Raw genomic sequence first — 26,762 nt, 5'->3', positions numbered from 1 at the left:
AAGTAATTAATATCCCATAGGAACATCTGATTGATGTCTTCATAGGAATTTAAAGGATAATATCCAACATGAGGTCCACTTTTGAACCTAAGTCATTGGAGAATGCATTCAAGGTGGCAAGAAAAATTGAAAGCAAAATTATGGCAACAAGGAGGTCTACCACTAACAACTATAAAGATGGAAGTGTTACAACTAGAGGAAAAATATGAAAAGGAATTTGTTATAGTTGTGATAGGAAATACACTAAAGGTCATAAGTGTTTGAGAAAAATTATTCTACATTGATTGTGAAGAGGAGTAATAATAGGAACAAGAAACATCAAAAGAAGAAAATATACACTAGGAACCAACCCCATGGCCAAAAAAAAAGAAAACAAATCCAACCATATATTGTAATGCATCAGTAGGAATGCCAAGCCTTAAACTCTCAGGATAGAAGGATATATCAAGAAGAAAAAGGTAATAATGTTCATTTATTTAGGCAGTACTCATAATTTTATTCATTGTAAGATAAGCAAGGATCTGAATTGATTTCTATATCCAACACCAGAGTGTCAAGTGATGGTTGTAAATGGAGGAACTATAATTTTCTCAGGGAAATGCCATAATATCAATCTAACCATGGGGGAATATGTATTGAATAGTTCAATGCTTTCCATTCCAATGGGTTGTGTGGATGTTGTATTAGGAGTCCAATGGTTACAATCTTTTGGGACAATAACTTCTAATTTTCAAGAATTTTTCTTGAAATTTTTATCGTAAGGAAAGGAAATTAAATTAAGGGGTATAACAGGGAAAACCTAGGAATATAATCATATTCAATGGAATGACAAAGATTTTGAAGAAGGAACAACGAGGGGTAATTGCACAATTATGTTCACAATATGTTCAAACATCTAAGTCACCCATTTCTCTAGATATCAAAAGAGTCCTTGACAATTATTACTAGTTATTTGAGACTCCCAAAGGTATCCCACCTAATCGCAACCATGATCATGATATTCACTTGATTCCAGGAAGTGTTTCTCCAAACATTAGACCTTACATATATCCTTATTCACAAAAGAGTGAAATTGAATGTATGGTAGCAAAAATGCTAGAGCAGGTTTAATTCAGCCTCACCAAATCTCTTCCTCTTCTCCATTAGCATTGGTGCAAAAGAAGGATGGATCATGGCATATGTGTCTGATTATAGAGAGCTTAATAAGCTCACTATTAAGAAAAAATTTCCCATTCCTATCATTTATGAATTGTTGGATGAACTACATGGCACAATTTACTTCACCAAGTTGGATCATTCCAAAAACAACATTCAAAACTCATGAAGGTCATTATGAATTTTTGGTCATGCCTTTTGGCCTTACTAACGCGCCTTCCACATTTCAAGGTTTGATGAATTACATTTTCAAACCATTCTTATAAAATTTTTGTTGGTATTTTTTGATGATATAATAATCTACAACAAGTCTTGGAAAGATCACATTCAACATGTTGAGAGGGTGCTCAAACTATTGGAGGAGAAACAATTGTATGTGAAACCATCAAAATGTTTCTTTGGGGTACACGATGTGGAATATTTAGTTCATATTGTTTCTCATGAGGGTGTTAAAGTAGACCCTTACAAAATTAAATCCATAAAGGAATGAAAGATCCCCACAACCTTAAAGCATATTCGAGGATTTATCGGGTTGATAGGGTATTATCGCAATATTGTTAAGAATAATGGGAAAATAACAGCACCACTAACATTATTACTGAATAAAGATGCATTTTTTAGGCTCCAGAAGAAACTAAGGCATTTGAACATCTTAAAGAGACAATGTGTTGAGCTCTAATCTTAGCTACACTAGACTTCACAAAAACCTTTATTATGGAATGTGATGCCTCGAGAAATGGCATTGGTGTTGTTTTAATGCAAGAAGGAAGACCTATTTCTTTTGAAAGTTGTCCAATCAAGGGAAAGTATTTACAAAACCCTATTTATGAGAAGGAGATGTTGGCAGCACTACATGCTCTAAAGAAATGGTTCCCTTACCTAATGGGAATAAAATTTAGGGTAAAAAAAGATCATGATAGTCTTAAATACTTCTTGGAACAAATATTATCTTCAAAAGAGCAACAAAAATGGGTCACAAAGATGTTGGGTTATGACTTTGAAATCATGCACAAAAAATAGAAGAAAAATATTGTTGTAGATGCACTCTGAAAAAGAGATGAGGATGTGGAAGCATTTCTATGTGCCATTTCTATTATACAACCAGATTGGACAACTAAAGCAAGAGATGAGCGAAAGAATGACAAAGAGCTATGGACACTCATTCAAAAGTTGCAGCAAGATCCCAATGCATCTAATACATTTATTTGGAAAAATGATTCGCTATGGTACAAAGATCACTTATATCTATGTAAGAAATACCAAATCAAACAAAAGGTTCTTTTGGAATTGCACACATCTCCTATACGAGGGAACTTATGATTTTTAAAAGCTCAACACAAGATGAAGAAATAATTTTTTTGGGATGGCCTTAAATTTGATATTTAGAAATTTGTGGTAGAATGCTTGGTTTGGCGACAAAATAAAGTGGAGACAACTAAGACCTTGATTCTTTTACAACCTTTATCCATTCCATGTCAACATTGGGAGGAGGTATCAATGGATTTTATCATAGGTATAACCAAGTCCGAAGGAAAGAGTGTCATCATGGTGGTTGTTGATATACTTACCAAGTATGCAGACTTTTATGCACTATCTCATCTTTCAAAGCTAGTACAATCGCTATTGCATTTATGGAAACAATTCAAAAGTTACATGGAAACCCAAAAATTATTATAAGTGACAAAGATCCCATTTTCTCTAGAAATTTTTGGACATAATTATTTTCTTGTCTAGGTACTCAGTTAGATCATAGCTCATCTTATCATCCTCAATCTAATGAGCAAACTAAGATAGTGAACAAATGTTTAGAAGGATATCTTCATTTCTTTGTATCTGATAAACAAACACAATGGGTTAAGTGGTTACCTCTGGTAGAATGACAATATAACACTTCCTTCAATACTGCAGCAAAAATGACCTCATTTATAGTGCTTTATGGATATCACGCACCGTCTATCACATCTCTTTAAGAGACAATTCTAAGGTTCAAGCAGTGGAAGAACAAATCGAGCAACAACAACAAGTTCTCCAAATATTATTGGATAACTTGACTTTGGCGCAAAATTGAATGAAACAACAGCCAAATCAAGATCACAGTGAAAGAAGTTTTGATGTGGGAAATTGGGTATTTTTACAACTAAAACTATGCAAACAAATGCCCCTCAAGCAAGCTAAGAAGGATGTAGGTTTTAACATCGTACAGAAATTACCTGCATACAAATTCTAAAACACAGAAAATAAACAATGCGAGAGCATAACACATAAAACACATATACACAGAGATTTCCCCTAGATCCCAAAACCGAGACTACCAGCTTGATTTTTCATTATTTTCCTTTCAATGTTACAATACATATTTATACATGTCGAAGCATCCAATACCATGGACTGAAAACCATCGCGTCCAAAAAACATGTGCGAAAATCATGCACAAAACCATAGGTGGGTCCGCCCAACCTAACATAGGGTCCAAAACCAAAATTTTCCGGGGCACTGCCCCAGACCCCATGTTAGGAGAGTTGTGAAGAATGTCACAACTAGAAAAAGTAATTTTCTAACTGTGGCAGTTGAAATATGGTAATACTTGTTAGGAAGACTAGAAGCTAACTTAATGGAAGGTTATATTCAGATAATGCTGATGAGGCTTGGAGTTTATGTAGTCTAATTATCAAAGAATTTGAACTGTTTCATTACTTGCTTTTGGGAATATATCCAGTATAGTGTTGTCTTTTTCGCCTGCCGTCTAATTACTTCATAAGAGAAGAAATTTAGGTGGAGAAACATAACATACACCGTGCTTTTTTGTAAGATGTGTTTCTTGCTAACTTATACATCTGCCATTGCATGAAGCTTTGAGTTGTTGCATAAATATTTTTATAGAAGTTTCACTCTAAATACTGTCTGATTTGTTGTTAGTCGTCTTCATCTTTTTGGGCACACTAAAACACTATCGTTTATATTTGCATTTCTTTCGGGTATTTGAATACTTTGCATCCTTTAGAACTTCTGATGGAGAGTTATTTATGACTCCTGCTGACCTGGTGCGAGCAGTAGTTCCTGTATTTCCAGCACCAGATTCTAATATTGTCAGGAATGGATGTTTGAGAGGGGAACGATCTTCTGGAGAACTTCATTGCCCTCACTCAGAGTTCTTCATGCGGTTTGATACTAATGGGAATGGCCTTATCTCCTTTCCAGAGTAACTCTTTTTAATCTAAAAATATTGCTTAAAGGCCTTGAAGGAAGCCCCTGAAAGATCTCTTTCTGGCCCTGAAAGAAGGCTAGTTACCCAGGTAAATACTTTAGAGAAATAAAGCATTGCATGGGACTTTTTGTAAAGATCTGTCCATATAGACTAGGTGAGAAAAAGAATGTGGTATCCTTCACATTATTACAGATGGAGCAATCATGGGAACCTTGCTGCCTTCAGTTGGTCGGGCATAAATAAAGAGATAAATTCACACTGATGTAGTAGTAATTGTGCATTCTGTCATATGATCTGGCAACCTGCTGTCATTTTTGAGTTAGAATTTTACAAGTTTTAGGTTACATTTGTCAACTCATAAAGTCAAGACTCCTGGAGCAAGCATTTGCAGACAAAAAATATATCAATATTGAATCCTAATATCATATAGGGCTACTAAATCCTTAGTTTCCTGGGATTCTTGACATTTCAAGGTTCAGTTCAAACTTTTGTTGGTACATTTTTATTCATTGAAGAGAGGTTTCATTGTAGTTTCTTTATATTGTTTTCTTGTCTGAGAAATTAAACATTTATAAGCCTCAGCATTATGTTCTTCAGCATTGGATGCTTACATGTTATTATGTTAAACAGGTATATTTTTTTCATAACACTCTTGAGTATTCCCGAATCAGATATTTTAGCTGCGATCAAAATGTTCAATCTGGACCGCAATGGGTATGCCCTCCTCTCCCTCCTTATAAAGTGCAACAAATGTTTTTTTGCTGACTGTACATGGACATTGACGTGATAGAGTACAAACAAAAAGTTATTTGCATTGCATTGTAATCCAGTGCTTGCTAATCAGTTCATTGACTGGTAATCATGCTTGAAAGTAGTTTCAATCCATTGCCTGCCGTTAATGGGGATTTTATTATCAGAATTGTAGAACTTGTCCCCGGATAAGGCATTTGCCTTAGCAATGTTAGTAGTATAAGGATAGTCCAGTAATATAATCACGGGGTGTTGTTGTAACTTGTGATCAACCATATAAGTTGTGCTTACCCATGCACTGCTACTCATTCTGTAGTACAATAAGTAAAACCCTCAATTTTAGGTCTTATATTTTGCTGCAACCTATGAAAATTTTGTGCTTCTTACTGTCTAATTTACTGAAGCAGGTTGACATGAATATTATTGTCTTCGTCCACATTTTGTTTGACTGGAACTAATATTCTAGGTTTGAGATATAAGTGTTTTTTGATAAAAATGCACAGTAACAAGAAATGCCACTAGATTTAGTTTGGCAGAGGGGCTGAGAGTATTATCCATCTTTGATGATTAGTTCAGATAATTTATAGTTTCTCAAGAGTCTTACAATATTCTAGACTCAAAAGATTGTTTTGAGATTAACAAAGTGATTATCTTCTTTTTACTCAAATAAAAACTCAATCTAAAACTAGAATATTGTCTGAGGAATGTTTATTTTGACATCTCTAAGTGATCCATACACTGTATGAAACTTAGGAAGCAACGAGCTTTATCAAGATTTCATTTTCTCTCTTCAAAAGTTTTCTTCCAACTGGCATGCTTTACTAAAGCTGTTTGTATGAGGTACTGCGACATATCTTCAAGTCTGTTCAATGGTCAAATTCGCTGTTTAAATTTCTGAGCAACTGTCACTAGCTCTTATTAAAAATCACTTTTCATGTTTGTTCATTGATTACTCATTTAATTAAGGATTTAACATGGAGCTGGTTCAATTGTAAAAATGTGCTTATTCTTCACAAATTTCCTTCCAACTGGCACATTTAATAAGGCTGGTGCACTTTCCCAATGATTACATCTGGATGATGCACTGGGATGTATCTTCTAGTTATTAAGACTTTTGTAGGATTGCATATTTACATTGGAGTCTCTCGATGTATTAAAATAGTTCTCTGAGCGGCACTCAATAATTTTTTTAATTGCAGTTTTCTCCCTCTCAGAGTTCGGAATGTTCATTTTTGAACTCCTGATAAAATTCAGTTTTTGTGTTTGCTTGTTGACTACACATCTAAAAAAAAGCTTTAACGTGGAGACTGTTCCCTATTTCAGCGAGATAAAGAAAGAAGAATTCAAGAAAGTAATGAAATTTTTGTGAGCTAATAACAGGCAAGGGTCTGCTCAACGTGATGGTCTTCGTATAGGACTTAAAGTTGACAATTCTGTGGATAATGGAGGTCTTGTGGAGTATTTTTTTGGGAAGGACAGGAAGGACCATCTTCAGCTTATGAACTTTGCAAAGTTTGTTAATGATTTTCACAAGGAAGTATGTGTCTATGGTTGGCCATAACACTTAATGTCATGTTCATTACATTTAATAAAAATTTTCTTTGAAAAACTAATCAACTAATAATTACGAAAGTACAAATGTACTGTTCATGCTTCAGTTTAATATGCTTTTACGGATGTTCCATGGGCATGCATGCTGCAGGGTTGGCGGTGAAGCGACCCTCATGCTTCCCATGCCCTCAGGATGTGAGACACCTGGTGAAACATTTTGCCATGCCTTCCATTTTGTGAAGCTTTCAAAACACAAGGGAAACATTTCTTCAATGCGGGTCATGTTTGGCAAAATGTGGGGCTTTTGGGCACTGACAACCCCCACCCTGGAAAAGTGGGATTTTTGAGCAACCCTTCCTAAAAACTGGATGTTTTGGTGCCACCCCCCACAGTTTTTATACAAAAAACCTCAGAATAAAAAAAAAGAAAAAGAAAACTTGAGAACAATAAAAAGACTATGCAAGGAAAGAATCCATTGCATAATGATGAATTTACATGGGAGAATTGTCATGTTGTTAATTTTTTTCTGTTTAATTTTTATAAAACCTTCTTTGGTGCCTTTCCTGAAGAGTTGTGGATATGTTATGATGTGCACTTGTAGAACTATAAGATTGATATATATTCTCAATAGGTAATATACTATTAGCATAATTATAAGACTGAGTGATATTCACGATAAATAACATACTGTTAGCTAAAATGCATTTTCTTTCGTTAGGGATGAATGCATTATTTAGGACAGTGGAAGTGGTTGACATAGGGTGCTATCTCTTACGAAAGTATGGTTTGTTGAATTGACCTTAGAAAAGTATGCAATTATACATCACAAAAATGTATAATTGCCAGCCACCAAATTGATTTTATTGTTAAAGTCTAATAATGGATGGATGAGATCCCCTTGTTAGCTTGAGAATGGATCCCCGTACATAGTAATTTTATCGCTAAATTCTATAAAGGTGTACATACTCTACCCCCTCCTTGGATTTGAACTTGTGACCCCTTAGGAGGAAACACATGTTCTTAACCATGAGACTCTTACTCAATCTGTATTTACATCAATATCAAGAGACAAGGGTTCACTTTCTAAGATGAGTAGGTGACTATTAGGTTGTGAGAGACGGAATAAGACAAGAAAGAATGAGCATTATGAACATTGGGAGCCAAGGCTCATGTTTGAAAGGGATTCTGGAAGATATTTGTTGTTAACATTGTCCATATGCAAATATTATCAAATATATTGTTATTCACATTGTCCAAATGCAAATTTGATCAGATGTGGTATAAGCTATGTTGCGCGGGTTCGCGAACCCGGGGTAGGGTTCTTGTCCTCAAGTACCAGGTTCAGGGACAAGTTCTTCTAAAACACACCCAAAAGAACCGGGTTCTCTGAGTAAGCACCGGGTTCTTCTTCGCAACCAAAATTTGGTTTCTTTTGTCTACTTGGGTGTGCCAAACCTTGGCAACAAGTGTGTGGAACCCAAAAATCGAGAATGTTAGGGTCAATTATTTTTAATGATTTTGTTGTAATTATTTTCAAGCTCGGCCTTTTTATTTCTCTTTTGGCTGTTCCGACCAAGAGATGGCCACTGTAGATTTATTGTGTAGACCAAATGTCATTACTAGTGTAACTATGTTAAGGTCCTGACTAGTGTAGGTATGTAGCTGGAGAGCATGCTCACTGAAGATATAAGTGATGCTGATGACATGGCTTGAGGAAGCCATTGTTCACTATTTTGAAATTTCCTAGTTCATGTTTGGAGATGCCTTAAGGCAATTTTTTAATGTCCTATGACAATGCACATATATCATGATTTTTATTAATATGTAAACCCCAATTTGCACTTGATATCAATTTGAATGTTCAATGATATGCATGTTTAAATCTTTAAAGTTTAAAGAATAAATATTTTATTTTTCTTGTTTAAAGTTGGAAAATATTTTGGGGCTATATATATATATATACCCGCGACGAACCCATGTACCCTATTTCAAAAGTGATGTACCTGTCCCAGTACCCGTACTTGAATCCATGTTTCCTGGCAACATAGGGTATAAGTTATATTTTAGGAAGTTTTATGATAGAAACAGTAGGTGTGTCCATGACTTGACTGTGTGGATGAGATCAGTTTAAACTCTTAGGTTGATGCTATCTTTGAATGTGAACCTGGGCCTTTCAATTTCTTTGTAAAAGCAGAAATAATCCAAAATGTTGTTATCATTGGCAAGTAAAGCATCCGTCCAGCTGCAACTGTTTCTTGCATATATTTTTAGTTTTCCATTCTCATATCTGAAATGGCACAAAGAAAGGTAGTGCAGGATCATCTTGTCAAATTAAACAATTTGTCTTTCCCCTGACTTAGCTCAAAGGATTGTGCATATCTGTTTCTGCAAGGTGATGATTTTAGTGGATGCACATAAAGCTGAATAACCAGGTTTTGAAGGGAACCAAGTGCATCCGTTTGCATGTTATATAAATATTTGTATGTTTTGTAAAATTTCATGCAGAAACAGGCATCTAATCCATTCACTGTGGACCATAGGGTGATGCTAATGGCTTATTTATTATGGTATATATCTTCATTGTGTCATTATCTTGACAAGTTTATTTTTCTTTTTATCCGAGGAAAACAAGCGCAACTTTCATTAAAAGATTTTGAAAGTTACATTTTGTAGGTGAATCAAGGTGCACTCACAAGTATAACCCCATATTGTTCAGATACTGTCGATATAAACATCCAGGACTCTTTAAAAGCCCTATTGAGTTCAGAAATATATACATATACATAAAGCAGTCTCTAGAGAGACTATTAGTAGAAGAAAAAATACAAAACAACACAATAGAGCCAATATTGCAGGCTTTAGGCATAAATACAAAAATGCAAAAAATCAGCTGCGAGGTACTTCAGGAACATCCATCTGCCTGTCGTCTATAAATGGCTGATGGTAGTAGTCATAAAACTGTCCATCTAACTGCTCAAAAGTTTTCAAAGTGCCCTCAGTTTGTGAAGTGCCTTAGATAAGTAGTCTACAGTTCCATTTCTTTCCCTGTAGATATGATCACAAGGTATTTGATCAAAGGACTGCTTTAAAAGGAAAATCTCTTCAAGCAAAGGACACTGTGTGCATGTGGCATCGTGAAGTTTCATTGAACCAATTACTGACAAGCTTTGAATCTCCAAAAATCTGAAGCCTTGGAACACCCTTCTCTATATCGAACAGCAAAGGAGTCCATCCTGGATGTTTATTGAATGTTTGGAAAGTCTCGAAAATCTTCACAATAACAAGGGTGAATTTTTGTTTCATAAATTTAAAGGAATAATATGTCAGTGTTTTTCTCTAGAAATGCTTTAGGTATTAGCTGAAAATGCCACTAAACTCTTGGAGATGGTGAGTTAGAATCATCTCCTTGTGGGTGTTCCAGTTGGATGAAAATGGAGGAGAAGCGCATTTTACGTATATACCCGACTCTTGAACTCTCAAATCAAATGAAAGAAATCTAATGGAAACTCGAAAGAAAGAAAAAATAATTTGACACAGCCATATGGAGGACGTGTGATGTATTTTAGTGATTGATTTTACATATATACCCGACCCTTGAACTATCAAATCAAACGAAATAAATCTAATGACAACTAGAAAGATTGATTTGTTTAGCCTGGAATACAATCTTTTCCATTAGCTTGGATTGCTGGTAGATTAGGTGAATTTCTATGCATCGAGTCTCTATTTTTTGTTTTGTTTTTTTAGTTATAGATTCAAATATACATGATCAATAAGAACTAATTTGATTTGGGATCAATGTTGCAGTATGAGGATTGTTCAACCGACCCTTTTCAAGCTCTGAACTGGGCAGTGCAATGGTAAACAGAGACTACCCCTGTCTTGTCTTGCCGGTACAATGGAAAATAAAAATTACCCCTATCTTGTCTTGGTACTACCTCGTGTGACTACTGTAAACTACTTCACATGCCCTGCCCCTGATTGGCACAAAATTAAATCCTCCCACATCCATATCATGATCCCCATCCTCCTCTTTTCTGGTAAACTCTTGTATAGTCTCTTTGTTTCAACCTTCTTTGTCTTCTTTTGTTAATGTTCATCTGATATGGTCAAATTATGTATAGTCTCTTTGTTTATGTGTGTCTTCTTTTGTTAATTCAATTTTGTTAAATGCATATAAGTATCTCTCTATTATCAATTTTGTTGTTAAATGCATACTAGTAGCTATGCTCTCTGTTTTATATGCAATTCTAGATGATAAGGCTGTCACTGTGCTTTTACTTATACTGCTATGTTTGTAATGTTGTGGATGTAGCATTGTCTTACCTCATTAGGCTTTGGAAGAAGTCCAGAGAAATGCAGATTTGGTATACACCGATAAGGCTGGAAGGAGAAACAAAGAGTATATCTCATTAGGGTTCGACACCCTACCTCTGCTCAAGGGAAGAACGTTGATTCAGGTATACACAGATTATATGAGAATTTTCAAAGATACGTTTAGAGCTTATATGCCCATCTAATTCTCTCTCTGATTAATTGAAACATAGATTTCCATTTTAATTCTTCGCTTGATTTGAATAAACTCAGTTTGTTTCCTTCCTAAGAATGCAAGTTTGTCATACACATAGGAAATTCAAGTTGGAATGGGACTTGTGGGGAGTTGAATAAAACAACTTTAAACATCTCTGATGGGCATTTGTTGTCCCTGGGAGATGTCTTTGATCGATCGAGAGACTTGCTCAACCTCTGTGTGGTGTTTCTGTAAAAAACAATGGCTGTGTTACATGATGCCAGTCTTATTCAACCAGCATAACACAACTGATCCATGTGGATATTGGTGGCCACCCACCAATTCCACTTGGACCCCCACCATTGTTTCTTTCAGTTTTTTCTGTTTCCTTAATTGTAGCACAATTTACTATTTTTAGTAGTTTTTCAGGTCCTAAACTTCTGGAGCCATTTTGAGGCCCTAAACGATGTTTTTTTGGCAATCTATCACCATCGATTTTTTAATAAAAATGTATTTTCTGTCGTAGTCCTTGGAGAGATCTTTCTAATGGGGTATCATGCGCATCAAACAAATATAATATGACCAAGTCGCGACCCTGGGAAGTTGGTTGTCCAACTAACCCCAACGGGGCCTATAAACTCTTGGCATTACATCTCCTCGGGTTAGGGTTTTGGTTGTTTAGGGTTTGCTCTTATTGTTCAATAATAAAAAGGCCCTTGAGCCTCATTGTAACATGGTTCAGAGGCATGTAGCTGCCACATCTCTGCTCAGGGATAAGCTACCATCGCCCGAGCTAGTTTATTTCCATTTCTGTCATTAGGCATATTTCAGCATTTTACATTAATGAAATGAAGTATTATTTCTACTGCATCTCTATATTTATGGTTAAATCTGTAATTTGTTGCATTCCTGTTTACATCTGGATCAGTGGTATCAGAGCAGTCTGCTCTTTCTCTATTTTTCTTTGCATGTCCCCAACGAGGTTGGGATATAAGGAGTTAGGGCTTAAACTGGTCGAACCTTCGCAAATCCCAACGGCCTCCCATGGCGGATGAAAAGAAAGACGAGGGGTCAGGAGATCCTAACCAAATCTTGCTTGAAGAGGCCCTCAAGCGATAAAGGAACGTGATGATGGACAACTTTGCCCAGATCCTTCAGCGGTTACCCAGGGGCGACACATCTACTTCCAACAGCTACTCTGGAAGCGCCACACCCTTTAAGGTACAAGTTAACTTTGACATTCCCACATTTGAGGGTCAGATAGATGCAGACGCTGTAGATAAATGATTAAATCTACTAGAATGGTATTTTTCAGTTCATGATTTTTCTGGACGAGAAAAGATTACTTTCACTCTTCTCAAAGCCGTCCCCCACGTCAAGGACTTGTGGGAAACCTACTGCGAGCAGAATGATGAAAGTACGACCTCACTATTTTCAGCCACACCCACTTGGAATTCATTCCGAGATGCCATCAAGGAGCAGTACTACCCTGTCAGAAGCTATGAAGATAAATAAATAAAGCGGACCACGCTGCGGTAGGGAAGGGACCAAGACGTGCTGGAGTTTACCAATATTTTTCATACCCTTCATACAAAGTTGGGTATCAAGGATGTTGAGCATCATTTGGTACTCAAATATCGCAACTTCCTACAAAGGTACATCCAAGATGAGATGGAGTTCCGGAACATCTGCTCGCTCAGCATGACGTACCGATACACTGTTAAGATCAAGCAGAAGTTTAAACAGAAGAAGCGAGACTTTGGGTCTGCGAATCCAAAGCAAGGGAAAGGTGCCCCCAAACCACATAATAAAGGACAAAGCCAAGGCGGGGTGGTCGAGGACAACCCGCCAAAGCCGCAAGAAAATAACAACATCGTGAAGTTGAAGAAGGACACGAGAAAGTGGTGTGAGTTCCATAAGAGCTCCACTCACAATACAAGTCAGTGTCGGGCCAAGCAGTCACTAGTAGCTGAGCTAAAGGCTTCGGAATCAGATGCATGTTCCGACTCCGAGTCAAAACCCGACAAGGGGAATGACAAAGGGAAGAAGATTATTGATGCAGATCCCAACACCACCATTGCCACCACGAAGATCTAGAAGGAGGAACCCGAAGATCCAGAGGAGGAGGAGCGCCTCTTCCACTCCTAGATGTGGGTAAAGGGTTCCGTGCTACAATTCATTATCGACAGTGGGAGCCAAAAGAACCTCATTTTGGAAGAGGTCGTGAAGTGGCTAGGCTTATCAACCACAACACATCCCCAACCGTACACCATCGGGTGGTTTCACCAAGGACGGGATCTTCGCGTGAGCGAACAGTGTCGCCTTCCATACAACATTAAGTCGTTCAAGGATGAGGTATTATGTGACGTTGCTCCCCTTGATGTTTGTGATGTATTATTAGGCCAACCATACTTGTGGAAGCAACATGTTGTGTATGAATCAAGGCCTCGTGCTGTTATTGTTACTTTGGGAAATAAGTTGTACATGATACCAGAGGTAGCACCGCCTACCGCCATCTCTTTGGTTACTGCAAAACAATGCAGTAAGCTCATTTCCAAAACTGGGAAATTTGTTTTCTTGATGATACACCCTCAAGGAAAGAAGAAGACGGTGGCCACAACCTCGAGACAGGGCCCCTCTGCACGACAACTATAGATGGACAAGGTCTTGGAGGAGTACGAGGACATCTTCGCCTCCTCCACAGGGGTTCCTTTGCACTGCCAGGTCAAGCACTCCATCGATTTGACCCTAGGTGCGCTGCTGCCCAATGGACCAATCTATCAGCGCTCCGTTCTAGAGAACGACGAAATCAAGAGGCAGATCCAGGAGTTGTTACAGAAAGGTCACATCCGACCGAGTTCATCGCCATGTGGGAGCCTGATCGTGTTGGTAAAGAAGAAGGATGGGAGACTCTGTATGGACTATTGGGCATTGAAAAAGATCACTGTTCAGAATAGGTACCTGATCCCACGAATTGATGACCTTCTGGACCAACTGAAGGGGGGGAAAATATTTCAGAAAGATTGACTTGAAGTCAGGATATCACCAAGTACCAATCAAACCCTCTGATGTGTGGAAGATTGCCTTCAAAGCCAAGGAGGGCCTTTTCGAATGGTTGGTTATGCCTTTCGGGTTGCCAAATGCTCCTGCAACCTTCATGAGGCAGATGGATGACATCTTGCGGCCATTCACCAACTCATTTGTAGTGGTATACTTGGATGACATCCTGATCTTCAACTAGAGTTGGGAAGAGCACCTCCACCACATCTGATAGGTTCTCCAAACACTGCGGAAACACAAGTTATGTGCCAATTTGGAGAAATGCACTTTTGGCATGACCCAAGTTCAGTATCTGGGATACATTATTGATGAACGAGGGGTGCCCAGATCTAGCCAAGATACAAGTCATTCGGGATTGGCCATCTCCAACCACTCTGATAGAGATCCACAGCTTTCTGGGTCTTGCCAATTTATACCGTAGTTTCGTGTTGGGATTTTCTCATATCACTTGGCCCTTGAGTCAAGTCACTAAGGGAGGAGCGAAAGAAAAATTCTTTTGGTTTGAATCTCAACAGAAGACGTTCACGGAGTTGAAAAATCATCTCTGCTCAAGAACTAGTGCTCGCATTACCAGACTTGCAACAACCATTTGAGATCGAGACAGATGCCTCTGATTATGCTATTGGGGCAGTCCTTACTCAACATGGGCATCTAGTGGCATGTCACATTGAGACACTTTCAGACACAGTCCGTAAGTATCCCACTCATGACAAAGAGATGTATTCCACTGTGCAGGCCTCCTGACAATGGAAGCATTACATTTTGGGGGAAGGAAATGGTCATCCACATAGACCATCGACCCCTGTAGTTCATACAAAAATAAGGGAAGTTGCAGAATGATCACCATCAGAAGATGTCCACATACCTGCAACAATTCCATTTGAATATCAAGTATAAGAAGGGTAGCACCAAAAATGTTGCAGATTGCCTCACTCAACCACCAATCATGGCATTAACCACCGTGCTTAACTCTTGTGGGCACGAGACTTCTGATTGGCCACTTCTCTACAAAAGCAACCCAGAATTCGGACACACATACTAGACACCCTTGGAGGGTCAGCATGTTCCAGATTTTCACCTCCAAGATGCCCTGTTATGCCATATGGGTCACATTTGTGTTCCTTCAAGCGAGCGTGCCAAGATGATTTGGAAAGCACACTATAGTCGGGCTACTAGGCATTTCGGGGTCGAGAAAATGGTGGCAGTACTGCAGAAGTATTTCTATTGGTTGAACCTTCGACGGGATGTTAGGAAGTACATCAGATCCTGCTCTGCCTGTGCCATTGCCAAACCAACCATCAAGAAGCAAGGCCTCTATACTCCGCTCCCTACCCCTAGTCGACCTTGGGAATCCATCTCCATGGATTACATGTCGGGCCTTCCTTATACTAAGCATGGAAGCGACTATGTTTTTGTGCTCGTCGACAAGTTCTCGAAGATGGCCATTATGGTGGCCTGCAGGAATAATATCACAACAGAAGCCACTGCTAAACTCTTCTTTGAACAAGTGTGGGTACACTTTGGGATCCCATAATCATCTCAGATAAGGACAACAGTTTCATCAATACATTTTGGTCCAATCTCTAGTTGATGCTGGACACCAAACTCACTAAGTCCACAGCCTTCCATCCCCAAACTGATGGCCAGGCAGAGGTCGTCCACAGGATGATTGTACACATTCTACTCATGTACAACTTAAAGCATCCATGCACATGGGATGAGAGCTCTCCATCGCTCGATTGGCTTTAACCCTTTTCAGGTGGGCTTGGGATTCTAGCCACTTTGTCCCATTGAATTGGCCATGCCATTTCCAGCTACTTAGGCAGATTCGGCTCATGTCCAGTCCGAAACTGATAAGGCAAACAACTTCATTGAGCACATCCAACATATCCGCCAATAGGTCCACGACATTTTGGAGAAATCAAATTCCAAGTGCAAGCAGTGACATGATAAACATCGAGTGCCACACAAGTTTCAGGTGGACGACAAAGTCTGGTTGAATTTGCAAAAGGAATGCCTTACCAGAGCCTACCAGAAACTCAAACCACTATGATATGGTCCTTACACCATTACCAAGGCTGTGGCAGACAATGCATTTGAGCTCAGCGTTCCCCCATTCCTTGGCATGCACCTAATGTTCAATGTGGACCGCCTTCGGCCATACTTTCTACCATTACTAGACACATCCGACATAGTAGAACAACTCACATCAACAGAGTTAAATCCAGATTGCATGGAACAAGCTGCAACTGATCGGATCATGGACACGCAGATCAAGCACACTCACCGGTAAAACATCCAACTCTATCGAGTTGTCAAAGCAGGCCAACTCCTTCACCAGGGCAAGTGGCTCACCAAGGACCAAGTTCAACAGAAGTTTCCTCATCGCATGGAGGAAATCAACGTAATTGGGAGCATTGTTTCCTAAGGGGGGAGGAATGATCCATGTGGATATTGGTGGCCACCCGCCAATTCCACTTGGGCCCCCACCATTGTTTCTTTCAGTTTTTCAGTTTCCTTAATTGTAGCATAGTTTACTATTTTTAGCAGTTTTTTTCAGGTCCTAAACTTCCAGAGCCGTTTTGAGGCCCTAAACGATGTTTTTTTGGCACTCTACCGCCAACGAATTTTTGTTAAAAACGTCTTTTCCATAATAGTCCTCAGAGAGATATTTCTAATAGGGTATCATGTGCGTCAAACAGATATAATATGACCAAGTCGCGACCCCGGGAAGTTGGTTGTCCAACTAACCCCAATGAGGCCCATAAACTCTTGGTGTTACATCTCCTTGGGTTAGGGTTTTGGTTGTTTAGGGTTTGCTCTTATTCTTCAATAATAAAAAGGCCCTTGAGCCTCATTGTAACACAGTTCAGAGGCATGCAGCCGCCACATCTCTTCTCAGGGATAAGCTACCATTGCCCGAGCTAGTTTATTTCCATTTCTGTCACTAGGCATATTTCAATATTTTACATTAATGAAATGAAGTATTATTTCTGCTGCATCTACGTAGATATGGTTATGTCTGTAATTTGTTGCATTCCTGTTTAAATCCAGATCAACAACTCAACACATGTATGAATCTTTTGTATCACATATATTTTTAAGAAATAGACTGGTATGAAGCTTTTCTATATTTGTGATCGATTGGTATTCCATGTAATGAAATGATGAAAAAAATGTGCTTTCTTATATTAGATTATTAGATATTCGAATAGGTTAAATAGTCAACAACATCTAAATCTTAGATTATTTGTTTTGAAATATATGAACAAATGGAAGGTGGATGACCCAACACCGATCCACCTGCACGGTTATATGGAGAACATGAGCAACGTGGACGAGGTGGATCCCCATGCTAGTGGGACTAGTGCATGGATATAGAGATTAAAGTCTAAAATATTTTTCATTAATAGCTACAACCTAACATGGGGTTTTTTTAACCTGTAGCTTCTCTGTTTCCAATTTCGTTTTTTTTAAGTAATATTTAAAAAATTATATATATTCCATTTGAAGAAATTAAAATAAATTTATCCAAAAAGACTATAAAGGATATCTTAGCTAAACATTACCTTACTCTAAGAGCTAACACAACCACATAAAAGAGTCTTCTATAATCATACATGTATCTCAAAAATGTGCATTAAAATTGTTCAAAAACATAGTCCCTCCTATATTATTTGACTCAAGGCTCGATTATTTGACGAGACCAAATCATCCTCCATGTTCTTAATTCTAACATGACTTATTTTAAATTTTCTTGTATAAGCCTCTCATACCGCTCCTTCAATACCATCCAAATCTAGGAAGTTTTCTTTCTAAGCTATAGTTGTTTTCAAGGACTTTATAATCTTCTCCACTTCCAAACCTAGGAAGGATTAGCTCCTACCCATTACTCTTTCTCCATTACCAACTTCCCACAGTAGCCAATTCTGCACAAGAGGGAAGGCTTGGACAATGGCATTCCAACATATCAACAAATTATATATGAGTATTCTTGGATTGTCTTCTAATGAATTAGGCTCAATGTATTTTTAGAGGATAACTTGGCTTCACATACCCTTATTTGATATGAGCCTCCATATGCATCTACCTACCAAAGCCTTACCAAAATGATGCATATTCTTAAGCCCCAACTCCTTCACCTTCTTAAAAATCAACTTCTTCACCACCTTTGATTTTTAAATATGTTCATGTTCCAACACTTGCATTTTCCCTTCTTACAATGAAGGCTAATAAATGAGCCAATTTCATAGAATAAGTACTTTTTTTATCTCATTATTATAATAGAGTTTGGAATATTTAATTTTCAAACTTATTTTCATCTAAATGATTTTTTTAGAAGTCAAAGTACATGCTCCAATACTAATGCTCAATATGTAGCAAAGTTTCTCTTTAGTCAAGTTAAATTAAGCATATGATTTCAATCGTCAAATTATGTTAGTCACTTTCTTAATGATAAATCAATTTATTCATTTTTTGTTCCACTATATAGAAAGCATGGATTTTCATTGGAGTTTAAAATATATTATTTTTGCAGAGAATGACTAGAATATACGTGCATGGCCACGACATACGAAGCATTTACATGTCCATAATGTTCATGACAGAAGACATGAAATGATTACGACATTAATCTCTTTTAAAAGAAATTAACATTTATATATTCATTGTGTAATTACTCTCGAAAAGCTCATTAGCTTGTTGCCTGGTTAGGGCTCCACTGTTAAGCACCAACAATTGCGGCTCCCTCTCTAGCACAAGTCTGACTCTTCTACCCTCCAAGATAGAGGTCATGACCCTCTTGTGGTTGTCTACATTGAGCTCGACCCCTATGTAGTGCTACAAGGAGCTTGTAGCCCGCTTAAACAAAGAAGCTGCCACCCAAACCTTCTACAAGATGACCCAAAATTACTCCATCAAACTCGGTCCTTGCATCTGAACATTTCGACCCCCAAACAGTCACCCAGAAGTGCTCTAACTGCCCTCTTCTACCTTCGCTAGGATATGCCCTGATTTGTGGCTCAAACAAATAGAAACATGCTCTTCGTCCTCCTTGCTTGGTCTCCTAGGGGTGCGACCAACTTCAAATGAGAATTTGCTATGTAATGATGCACTTAAATGTGTCAAATGAGGTTTGAGGTCACACTTATTTATATGAGTTGATGTGGCTCAAAAGACATGATTGTTAGGCTTCATGAACCTACATGATGGTGAGGCCAATCTTGACAATTTTAATATGTGTGGGCTTCACTTCAAAAACATATTTCTCCTTGTCTAGTTTGAGTGATCCTTATGTCAATTTTGGTCCTCTCGAAAAGAGGCATTCAATGAAATAACTATCTCCATCAAATGAGTTGTCCAAAGTGGAATTTGGCCCTAGTTACACAATTTAACAATTTTTAATATATAAGTAAAATAAAATATTGAACAACTTCTATTGTATTATTGTGGTTGTTACTACTCCTAGTCACTAGTAGTAGATATTGTAAGAGTTTTGAACTACCAAAACAAAGACATACACTAGCTTACAAAGATAAACTCCATTGTAGTTTGCACAGTGAATAAAGGACACCTATAGCTTCCCTTTTGCCAAGTGGAAATGCTCCAGACTAATTTACCTGTTGTTGATAATTTCCATATGCACAAGGAACATAACGATACATATTTGGACTAAATCTACATTTCCTTTTCAACTAAGATAAACTACAAATATAGGCCATGACCACAGGGTCAAAAGTGTGTTGCAAGCAAGCCCATGTGTGTCTGTCCTTTTCAAAACGTCGATACAAACTAGATAGCATGTAATACAAAGCCCAATCCTCAACCCATACACAATATTCAAGATAGTAACTTAGCTGCCAAGCCTAGATGTCTTCTTCAACTTAGATGTTGGAAGCAAAAAACATTTTTTTCCCATCTATGACCAAAGTCGGTCAATTGGACTAGAATACATAAATAGTAAAAGCAAGATGAGTACCTAAAAGAGGCAACTCCTTAGAGAAAAGTTACAAAGGGGTTCAGGAGAATCCCAAACTGAGAAGATAGGTCAAGAAGAAGCAAAAGAAAAGAGACAGATTCAAAGACTCCAAAGTTCTTTTGGCAAATATACTTGACAAATGACTTCCTTTGAATAGGTAGGTTGTCGTGAACAAACATGTACATGTTGCTGAATATGTACAGGAGAAAAGCCTACATATGTTGAACACAAATTTTGAGTCTAGAAGGCTAGGATACATAAATGAACAACCATGGGTTGAGGAAGTTATTTGAGAAGCAATTAAGTTCTGGACTCTAATGTGTTTTAGATCTTATTGTAATATTTCATGTCATTGATGGTTCAAAATTCATGATAAGTTGTTTAATTGTTAAACTAAGACCCAGTTGACATTGTTTTGTTTTTTTAAATGTGGTGCCATTTGCATTTGCAATATGTGATGAAATACTGTGTGCAACCCATGTCACCACGAGTTGAACTATGAGACAAATGGGAACTTCTAGTAACGTGAGAGCTACATGTCCATGGGCAATAAATTGTAGTGCGATAATAAAACCACATAACTTGCAAACATTTTACAAGTTCAACAAAACTATATATAGTTCACAAACATTTTGCACTGAAAATTTATTGATTATGATCGTGTTCACCTTCATTTTTCACAAACCAAATAGTCTCCTGCAAGTTATGGACAACCATGTTCACAATTTTTTTATCGACCTACCAAAATGTAAATCAACACAAATTATATGTTTGCAAAAATAATTTTATATATAGCGATAACCTTGATGTAGAATTATAAGCAACATTTACCTAAAGATTTGCCCTGGTTCGGCTTGCAGAGAACAAATATGGGGAGGATAATTGAAAGTTTCTATCATGTTTAAAATTGGAATCCCAACATATAGTTTCGTGCATTTTGAGCATGACATAACCGACTGCATACCTAGATTGGATGATGAGATGAGTCACATACTAAATTTATGGGTAAGTTGTGTGAGGGGAAGTGCTTAGTTGTGTAAATCTAAGGATTTGTCACAATCGAGATGACAATCCTTTTCTTCCAAAAGGGATAAGTAGTTGCAATGCTCGACACTACCAAACTAATAGGAAAGCAAAGAGCGCACACACATCCTGTGGCCCAAAATACAACAAGGCGACATTTGAAACCTAAAATTCTATTTGAGACACATGTACAACAAATACTATGGGAAAACACAACGCTTTGATGACAACATGGAAAGTAAAATACACACATCACTTGCAACTGGGATAACACTACAATAGTAAAACTACAAAACTTGCAAATTAACAGGAGCGTCTACCCATAAGAAGTAGACATGTGTAATGCAAAAAAGGTATTCCAACATGCCTACAAACCCAAGACAATACACTCATCAAAGAAAAGACACACATATATATACTCATGAATATCTGGCACATTTTTCATCTCCACATTGAACACTGTCACGATTTTAATCGTCTCATAAACGGGAATAACAAAATCCCAGCTTATCGTCTCTGATCACTTCAGAAGCGACAATCGCAATAGAGTGCTTTTGAAGACGAATTTGGTTGTTTCTTGATCTTTTCTAAGAGTTCGAAGCACCCAACTAAATAATAGTAACACAGAAAGCCTTAAAATAGATTATAAATTTAAAATGGTGAATCAAGGATGTAAGTGTGCAATGTAACCAGTCAATGAATCAAGGACGTAAGTTTTCAGCGTTTCGATTGAGTGGAGCCCAAATTTATCCGTAAGTATTGATTCATGTATATCATCTGACTTTCAAAGAGTCGTACATAAAAAGCACAAATGCAAGAAGGCTCAACAAAACAGAAGGGAAGTTTCTCAAGTTAGTATATTAACAGGATTAACTTAGTAAATTAACTTGTGTCATGGATAGGTGAGTACGACAGAGCTTGACTCTCGGCCGACATCAAGGGGTGGAGACCAATTAAAAACACAGGGACGGCAAACTGACTGGAGGGGCCCGGATGGCAAACGATATTTGTTAACACCGTTAACATCACTACTACTTTCACTCTACTCTCTGCCTCTCTCTGTTTGTTACAGCAGAAACCAGGAAGGAAGGCGTTGTGGGGCAGGCTTTTTGCTTTTGTATGTAGCCGTTGGACAAGTGGATACCGGCTTATGCTTTTGCTTCCTCGCCCCTCTATTAAAACCCTTCTACAGCCTACATTCTACATTTCTGAATCCCGTGACAGCCGAGATGGTTGTCGGAATTCATATCGCACTCATGCTCTTTTGGATTTGAAGGTATTCAATTTCATTTTTCAAAACAGTTTTCCTTTCCTTTTTCTTCTCTGGACCTCATATTTTGTTTTTCCTGTTACGATGTGTTTCTATTTAATTCATGTGCGTTTCTGCTCTTCAATTTTAAATTTTCTCTTTATCTTTGCTTCTACCGATCTTGTTTTCTAAATGTTTCTCCGGGATGGCATGGGATGAGGTTTCTGGATTGTTTTTGCATTTGTTCCATTTTTTTTGAGTTTTTCCAATATTTAAAACCCCACAGGCACACATTGAGTTTTTCCAATATTTGGAACCCCAGAAGCACATATTTGCAGCTGCTGGTATGGTATGCTATCAAACCTCTGAGAACCAAGCTAACGATCCTGGATTCATCGCTCAGTCAGCCTCCAGGTAAATAAGTTTCACTCTGCTTCATTTCATAGTAAGTTACATAGAAGGGTTTCTGGATTAATTTTGCATTTGTTCCATTTTTTTGAGTTTTTCCAATATTTGAAACCCCACAGGCACACATTGAGTTTTTCCAATATTTGGAACCCCAGAAGCACATATTTGCAGCTGCTGGTATGGTATGCTATCAAAGCTCTGAGAACCAAGCTAACGATCCTGGATTCATCGCTCAGTCAGCTTCCAGGTAAATAAGTTTCACTCCTCTTCATTTCATAGTAAGTTACATAGAAGGGTTGGGGAGGACTGAAGGTACAGGGTGCATAAATCTTTGTTTCCCTTCAGTGATTTCGTTTGCCGAAGCAGTGACATCGCCTTGTTCGATGATGGTGAAAACTATACTCCAAGGGTTGATGTCTTAGCGGTTTTCACTACGAGGGCACTGAAAAAGGTAGGTAGTCTGCCTCTTCTTTCTCCTGGGTTTGAACAGGAGTTGACAGAACATGTGTATAAGTTTCTTTCAATGCTACATTTGTTTTGTTTCGCACACTAATAAATACTATCAATTAGATTTAGGTCCAACATAGCGGTTTTCAACAACTCATGTGGCACAGGACGACGCATGTTCGAATTAAATATTTCTATCCTTATTTATACATAGGCAATCAATGTATAAATACACCTCTTCGATATTTAAACATAGACAATAAATGTCTAAAGAACAGGTTAATTAATACTCCTGCGCATTTTTGGCTACTGGCGTTCATACTCTCTTTAGGGACTATACTCATCTTGATCAGTTAGATATCTTATCTTAACAGGGTTAATGAGACACCTCTTTGATATTTAAACATAGACAATAAATGTTTATTTAGATAGTTGTTTTTATTAACAGGGTTAATTAGATACTCCGCATTTTTTGCAACTGGAATTCAGACTCTCTTTAGTGACCATATTCATCTTTTGCATTTTTCACTCCCGTGTTAATTATACCATAGTATCTTATCAGCTAACAAGGCACATGTTAGTTAAAGGAATGACAATTTGGGTTTAAGGCACAACTATAAATTTTTAAGTAGACAAATTCAAATCAATCTTTGTATAATTTTATTAGATTTCTAGAAAGGGAGATTGATTAGTTAGGTCCCAGACTGGAAATACTTTGACTGAACTATCTTATAGTATTACTTTACATCTTTTTTACTGGAGTCATCTAACGAGGCGGAGGAATTGCCTGGACGGCCAAAAGTGGCCGGAGTCCGGGCAAAAAAATCTTGTAGATACAGTGTTTGAATCGTGTTTTTGATGGTGGAAATGGATTCAGCACCATCAAAAACGTCTAGAACACTTAAAATTTTGAAGTTTAACAACTATAACTTGGATTTACAAAAATCCTAGCCAGATTTTCTCTAAATATAACCAGAATTTCTATAACTTTCCGGGCAACTCGTCTGCCTCGTTAGACTACGTGCTTTTTATTTCATTTCACGTGAAGCAGTGAGTACTAGTCACTTAGGTGACTATATTCATTTGTTTCTATTTTTAAATAGTGTGAGTTATACCATAGTATCTCATCATCTAATTAGGCACATCTTACTTAAGTGATGGCACTTTGGGGTTTTAAGACAACCTGACCTATAAATCTTTAAGTGGACAAAAGCTAACATTTTTATAGTTCATCAGATTTTTAGAAGGGAAGAATGATTGGTTTGGGCCTGGACTTGAAATATTTTGACTAGACTATTTTAAAATATTACTTTACATCTTTTTATTTCATTTCATGTGAAGTGTCACAAGAAGTTTTCTTTTCTTAGATAAAAGTTTTAATGCATTGCATTGTCAGCAATATTGTACTATTTTTTATGACACTTTTGGAATTCTTTAAATTAGATCAGTTTTTGAATTTGTATGTGTTGAGAAATCAATGCAAGTAGATTAGGGTTTGATTCCTCTTTCTTGATAATTACTTGTGAGTTATGTTGGCTTCTTTTACTTCTTTATTATCTTATCTTTCATCAAGCAATTACCATATTATGTGTGTATGAAGATCACAAAAACACAAGACACAAGATGTAGGCACTATGCCAGGCAAAACCCCTCTCGAGGGGAAAACCTAGTAAAAAATTCTCTTCCTCAATAGTTTCCTTTGAGACTCTTCAACCTATACATAGACCAAACCTTCCATCAACACCAAGTTAGCCCTTCTAGATCTTTGACCCTTTTGCAGGGACACTTCCACCCCAAAAACTTTGACTATGCAACAACTTATGACATTAGGTAGCAACTGGCAACAACAACACTTGAAAGACTTTGATCTCCCAAACTAGGAAACGAAAGAGAGAGAGAGTACCACCAAAACTTCAATTTTCCTTTTTTCTTTGAACTTGATCCAACTCACACTTCTTTTGACTTCCTTGACCTGCCTCGCACTTTTTCCAGCTTCACTAGAGATATTGAACTTGCTTGAGATGAGATCTCCTTCCTTTTATAGGCTCCAGGTGAGGTCGAATAGGTGCCCTTTAGGCCGACTTGATCTCCATTAGGCCGACTTGATGTGGAGGTTACGTAAATCATATTTTACTCAATAATAAATCTTTTTGCACGATTCCAAAGCCCAAGAAGGGTCTCTTTAATTGTACAATGACTTTATTAACTTAGAATAAGTCCTAGAAGTTCTCAATGGGGACTTTGACCTAAAGCATGATGACCCAAGCATGAAACCCATGCTTTAATAAAGTCATAATAATAATAATAAAAATTCTTTTCTTTATTCTTTTGACAAGTACATTACATGATGACTCAAATACATTAATGAAGACTGAACCTAGTTACATTCTTCAACACTCCCTCTTAACTAGGGAGGTATTCATAATATACAAATATAATGGAAGATCTCAAACTATATGAACAATGAAGAGTTTAGGCACCGTAATGCCATGGACTAGATTCCTGACCAGGGCAATCTATCCATTGGTCTCTCAACAGTTTAGGCACTGCAATGCCACATACTAGATTCCTGACCAGGGCAATCTATCCAAGTGGGACTAAGGTGGAATCAAGCTTTCAGCCTCTCTAGGTACCATCAGGCTTACTTGCTAACCACCAACCTAGGGACCTAGGTGCGTATCCGAGGTCGGAGCTCTATGACCAACGCCACCCTCCCTACTTTGGGACCTAGACATCAACACAAAGTGCCGGCCAGATGTCCTCCCGGGCAATGCTTCACTTGCAAAGCCTCAACAAATCTCTCTCGATCAAATTGATTGGTAACCAACATGCTATCAAAACTTCGAGAGATTTACCTGTACAAACACAACCCCAATCAGTAATACACTTTCAAATGTACATAATCAAATACAAACCTCAGTAAGACACAAGATGTAGGCACTATGCTAGGGCAAAATCCCTCTCGAGGGGAAAACCCAGTAAAAAATTCTCTTCCTTCACTAGTTTTCTTTGAGACTCTTTGTTAAAATTGGCAACTAGGCCCAAACTCCATGTTGGTCATCTTATTTATGGCAGTTGATATTTTCCTTGGATCCCTCTCATCGAGAGGTGTAGGATTGATCCAAAGATCATCTGATTTCGATTAGTATTCACGGAGTTATGAATTTATTTGTGTTATAAGATGATTCGTCAAGGTCGACCAACAACCAAATAAACCCCTCATGTGCTCAACATTTTAGTGTAAAAGGAGCTGACTTGAGAGTCATTTTACACACAACTTCTTTCTCGATTTCTCTCCACTTGTCTTGGGTTTTAGTGTGAGAGAAATCTAGGAGGAAGTAGCCCTAACGCAGTCCTAAGGAGGGTGATCTAGCTCTCAACGCAGTTATGGAGGAGAGATCTAAACATTGCCCTATGGAGCAGCCCT

General features: G+C 37.8%; 2 protein-coding genes and 1 pseudogene across 9 annotated transcripts in view; all 3 read left to right on the top strand.

Annotated features, from left to right (window-relative positions):
* Window positions 1-26,762, top strand: part of LOC149261165 (uncharacterized) — a 186,598-nt gene that overhangs the window by 129,153 nt on the left and 30,683 nt on the right. The window lies entirely within an intron of this gene.
* LOC149261166 (calcium uptake protein, mitochondrial-like) lies at window positions 3,767-7,008 on the top strand (annotated as a pseudogene).
* The window catches only part of LOC149261164 (uncharacterized), a 57,792-nt gene continuing 53,082 nt past the window's right edge, over window positions 22,053-26,762 (top strand). The window contains exons 1-4 of one of the 8 annotated variants that reach the window (XM_089421831.1): window positions 22,053-22,507; window positions 22,803-22,894; window positions 23,044-23,135; window positions 23,234-23,339. In XM_089421831.1, coding sequence (XP_089277957.1) covers window positions 22,382-22,507; window positions 22,803-22,894; window positions 23,044-23,135; window positions 23,234-23,310 — 387 coding nt within the window. In that variant the 5' untranslated portion in view covers window positions 22,053-22,381 and the 3' untranslated portion in view covers window positions 23,311-23,339. Of the gene's footprint in view, window positions 22,508-22,766; window positions 22,895-23,007; window positions 23,136-23,233; window positions 23,341-26,762 lie in introns of those variants that run through there. The other 7 variants (XM_089421824.1, XM_089421820.1, XM_089421814.1 and 4 more) reach the window with 7 other exon arrangements.

Source organism: Pinus tabuliformis, chromosome 6, assembly GCF_031772625.1.
Source record: "Pinus tabuliformis cultivar Carrire ecotype Pingquan chromosome 6, CPIR1, whole genome shotgun sequence".
NCBI lineage: Eukaryota > Viridiplantae > Streptophyta > Pinopsida > Pinales > Pinaceae > Pinus > Pinus tabuliformis.
The sequence above is the reverse complement of the archived record's forward strand: the minus strand, read 5'-3'. Positions and strand labels throughout refer to the sequence as shown.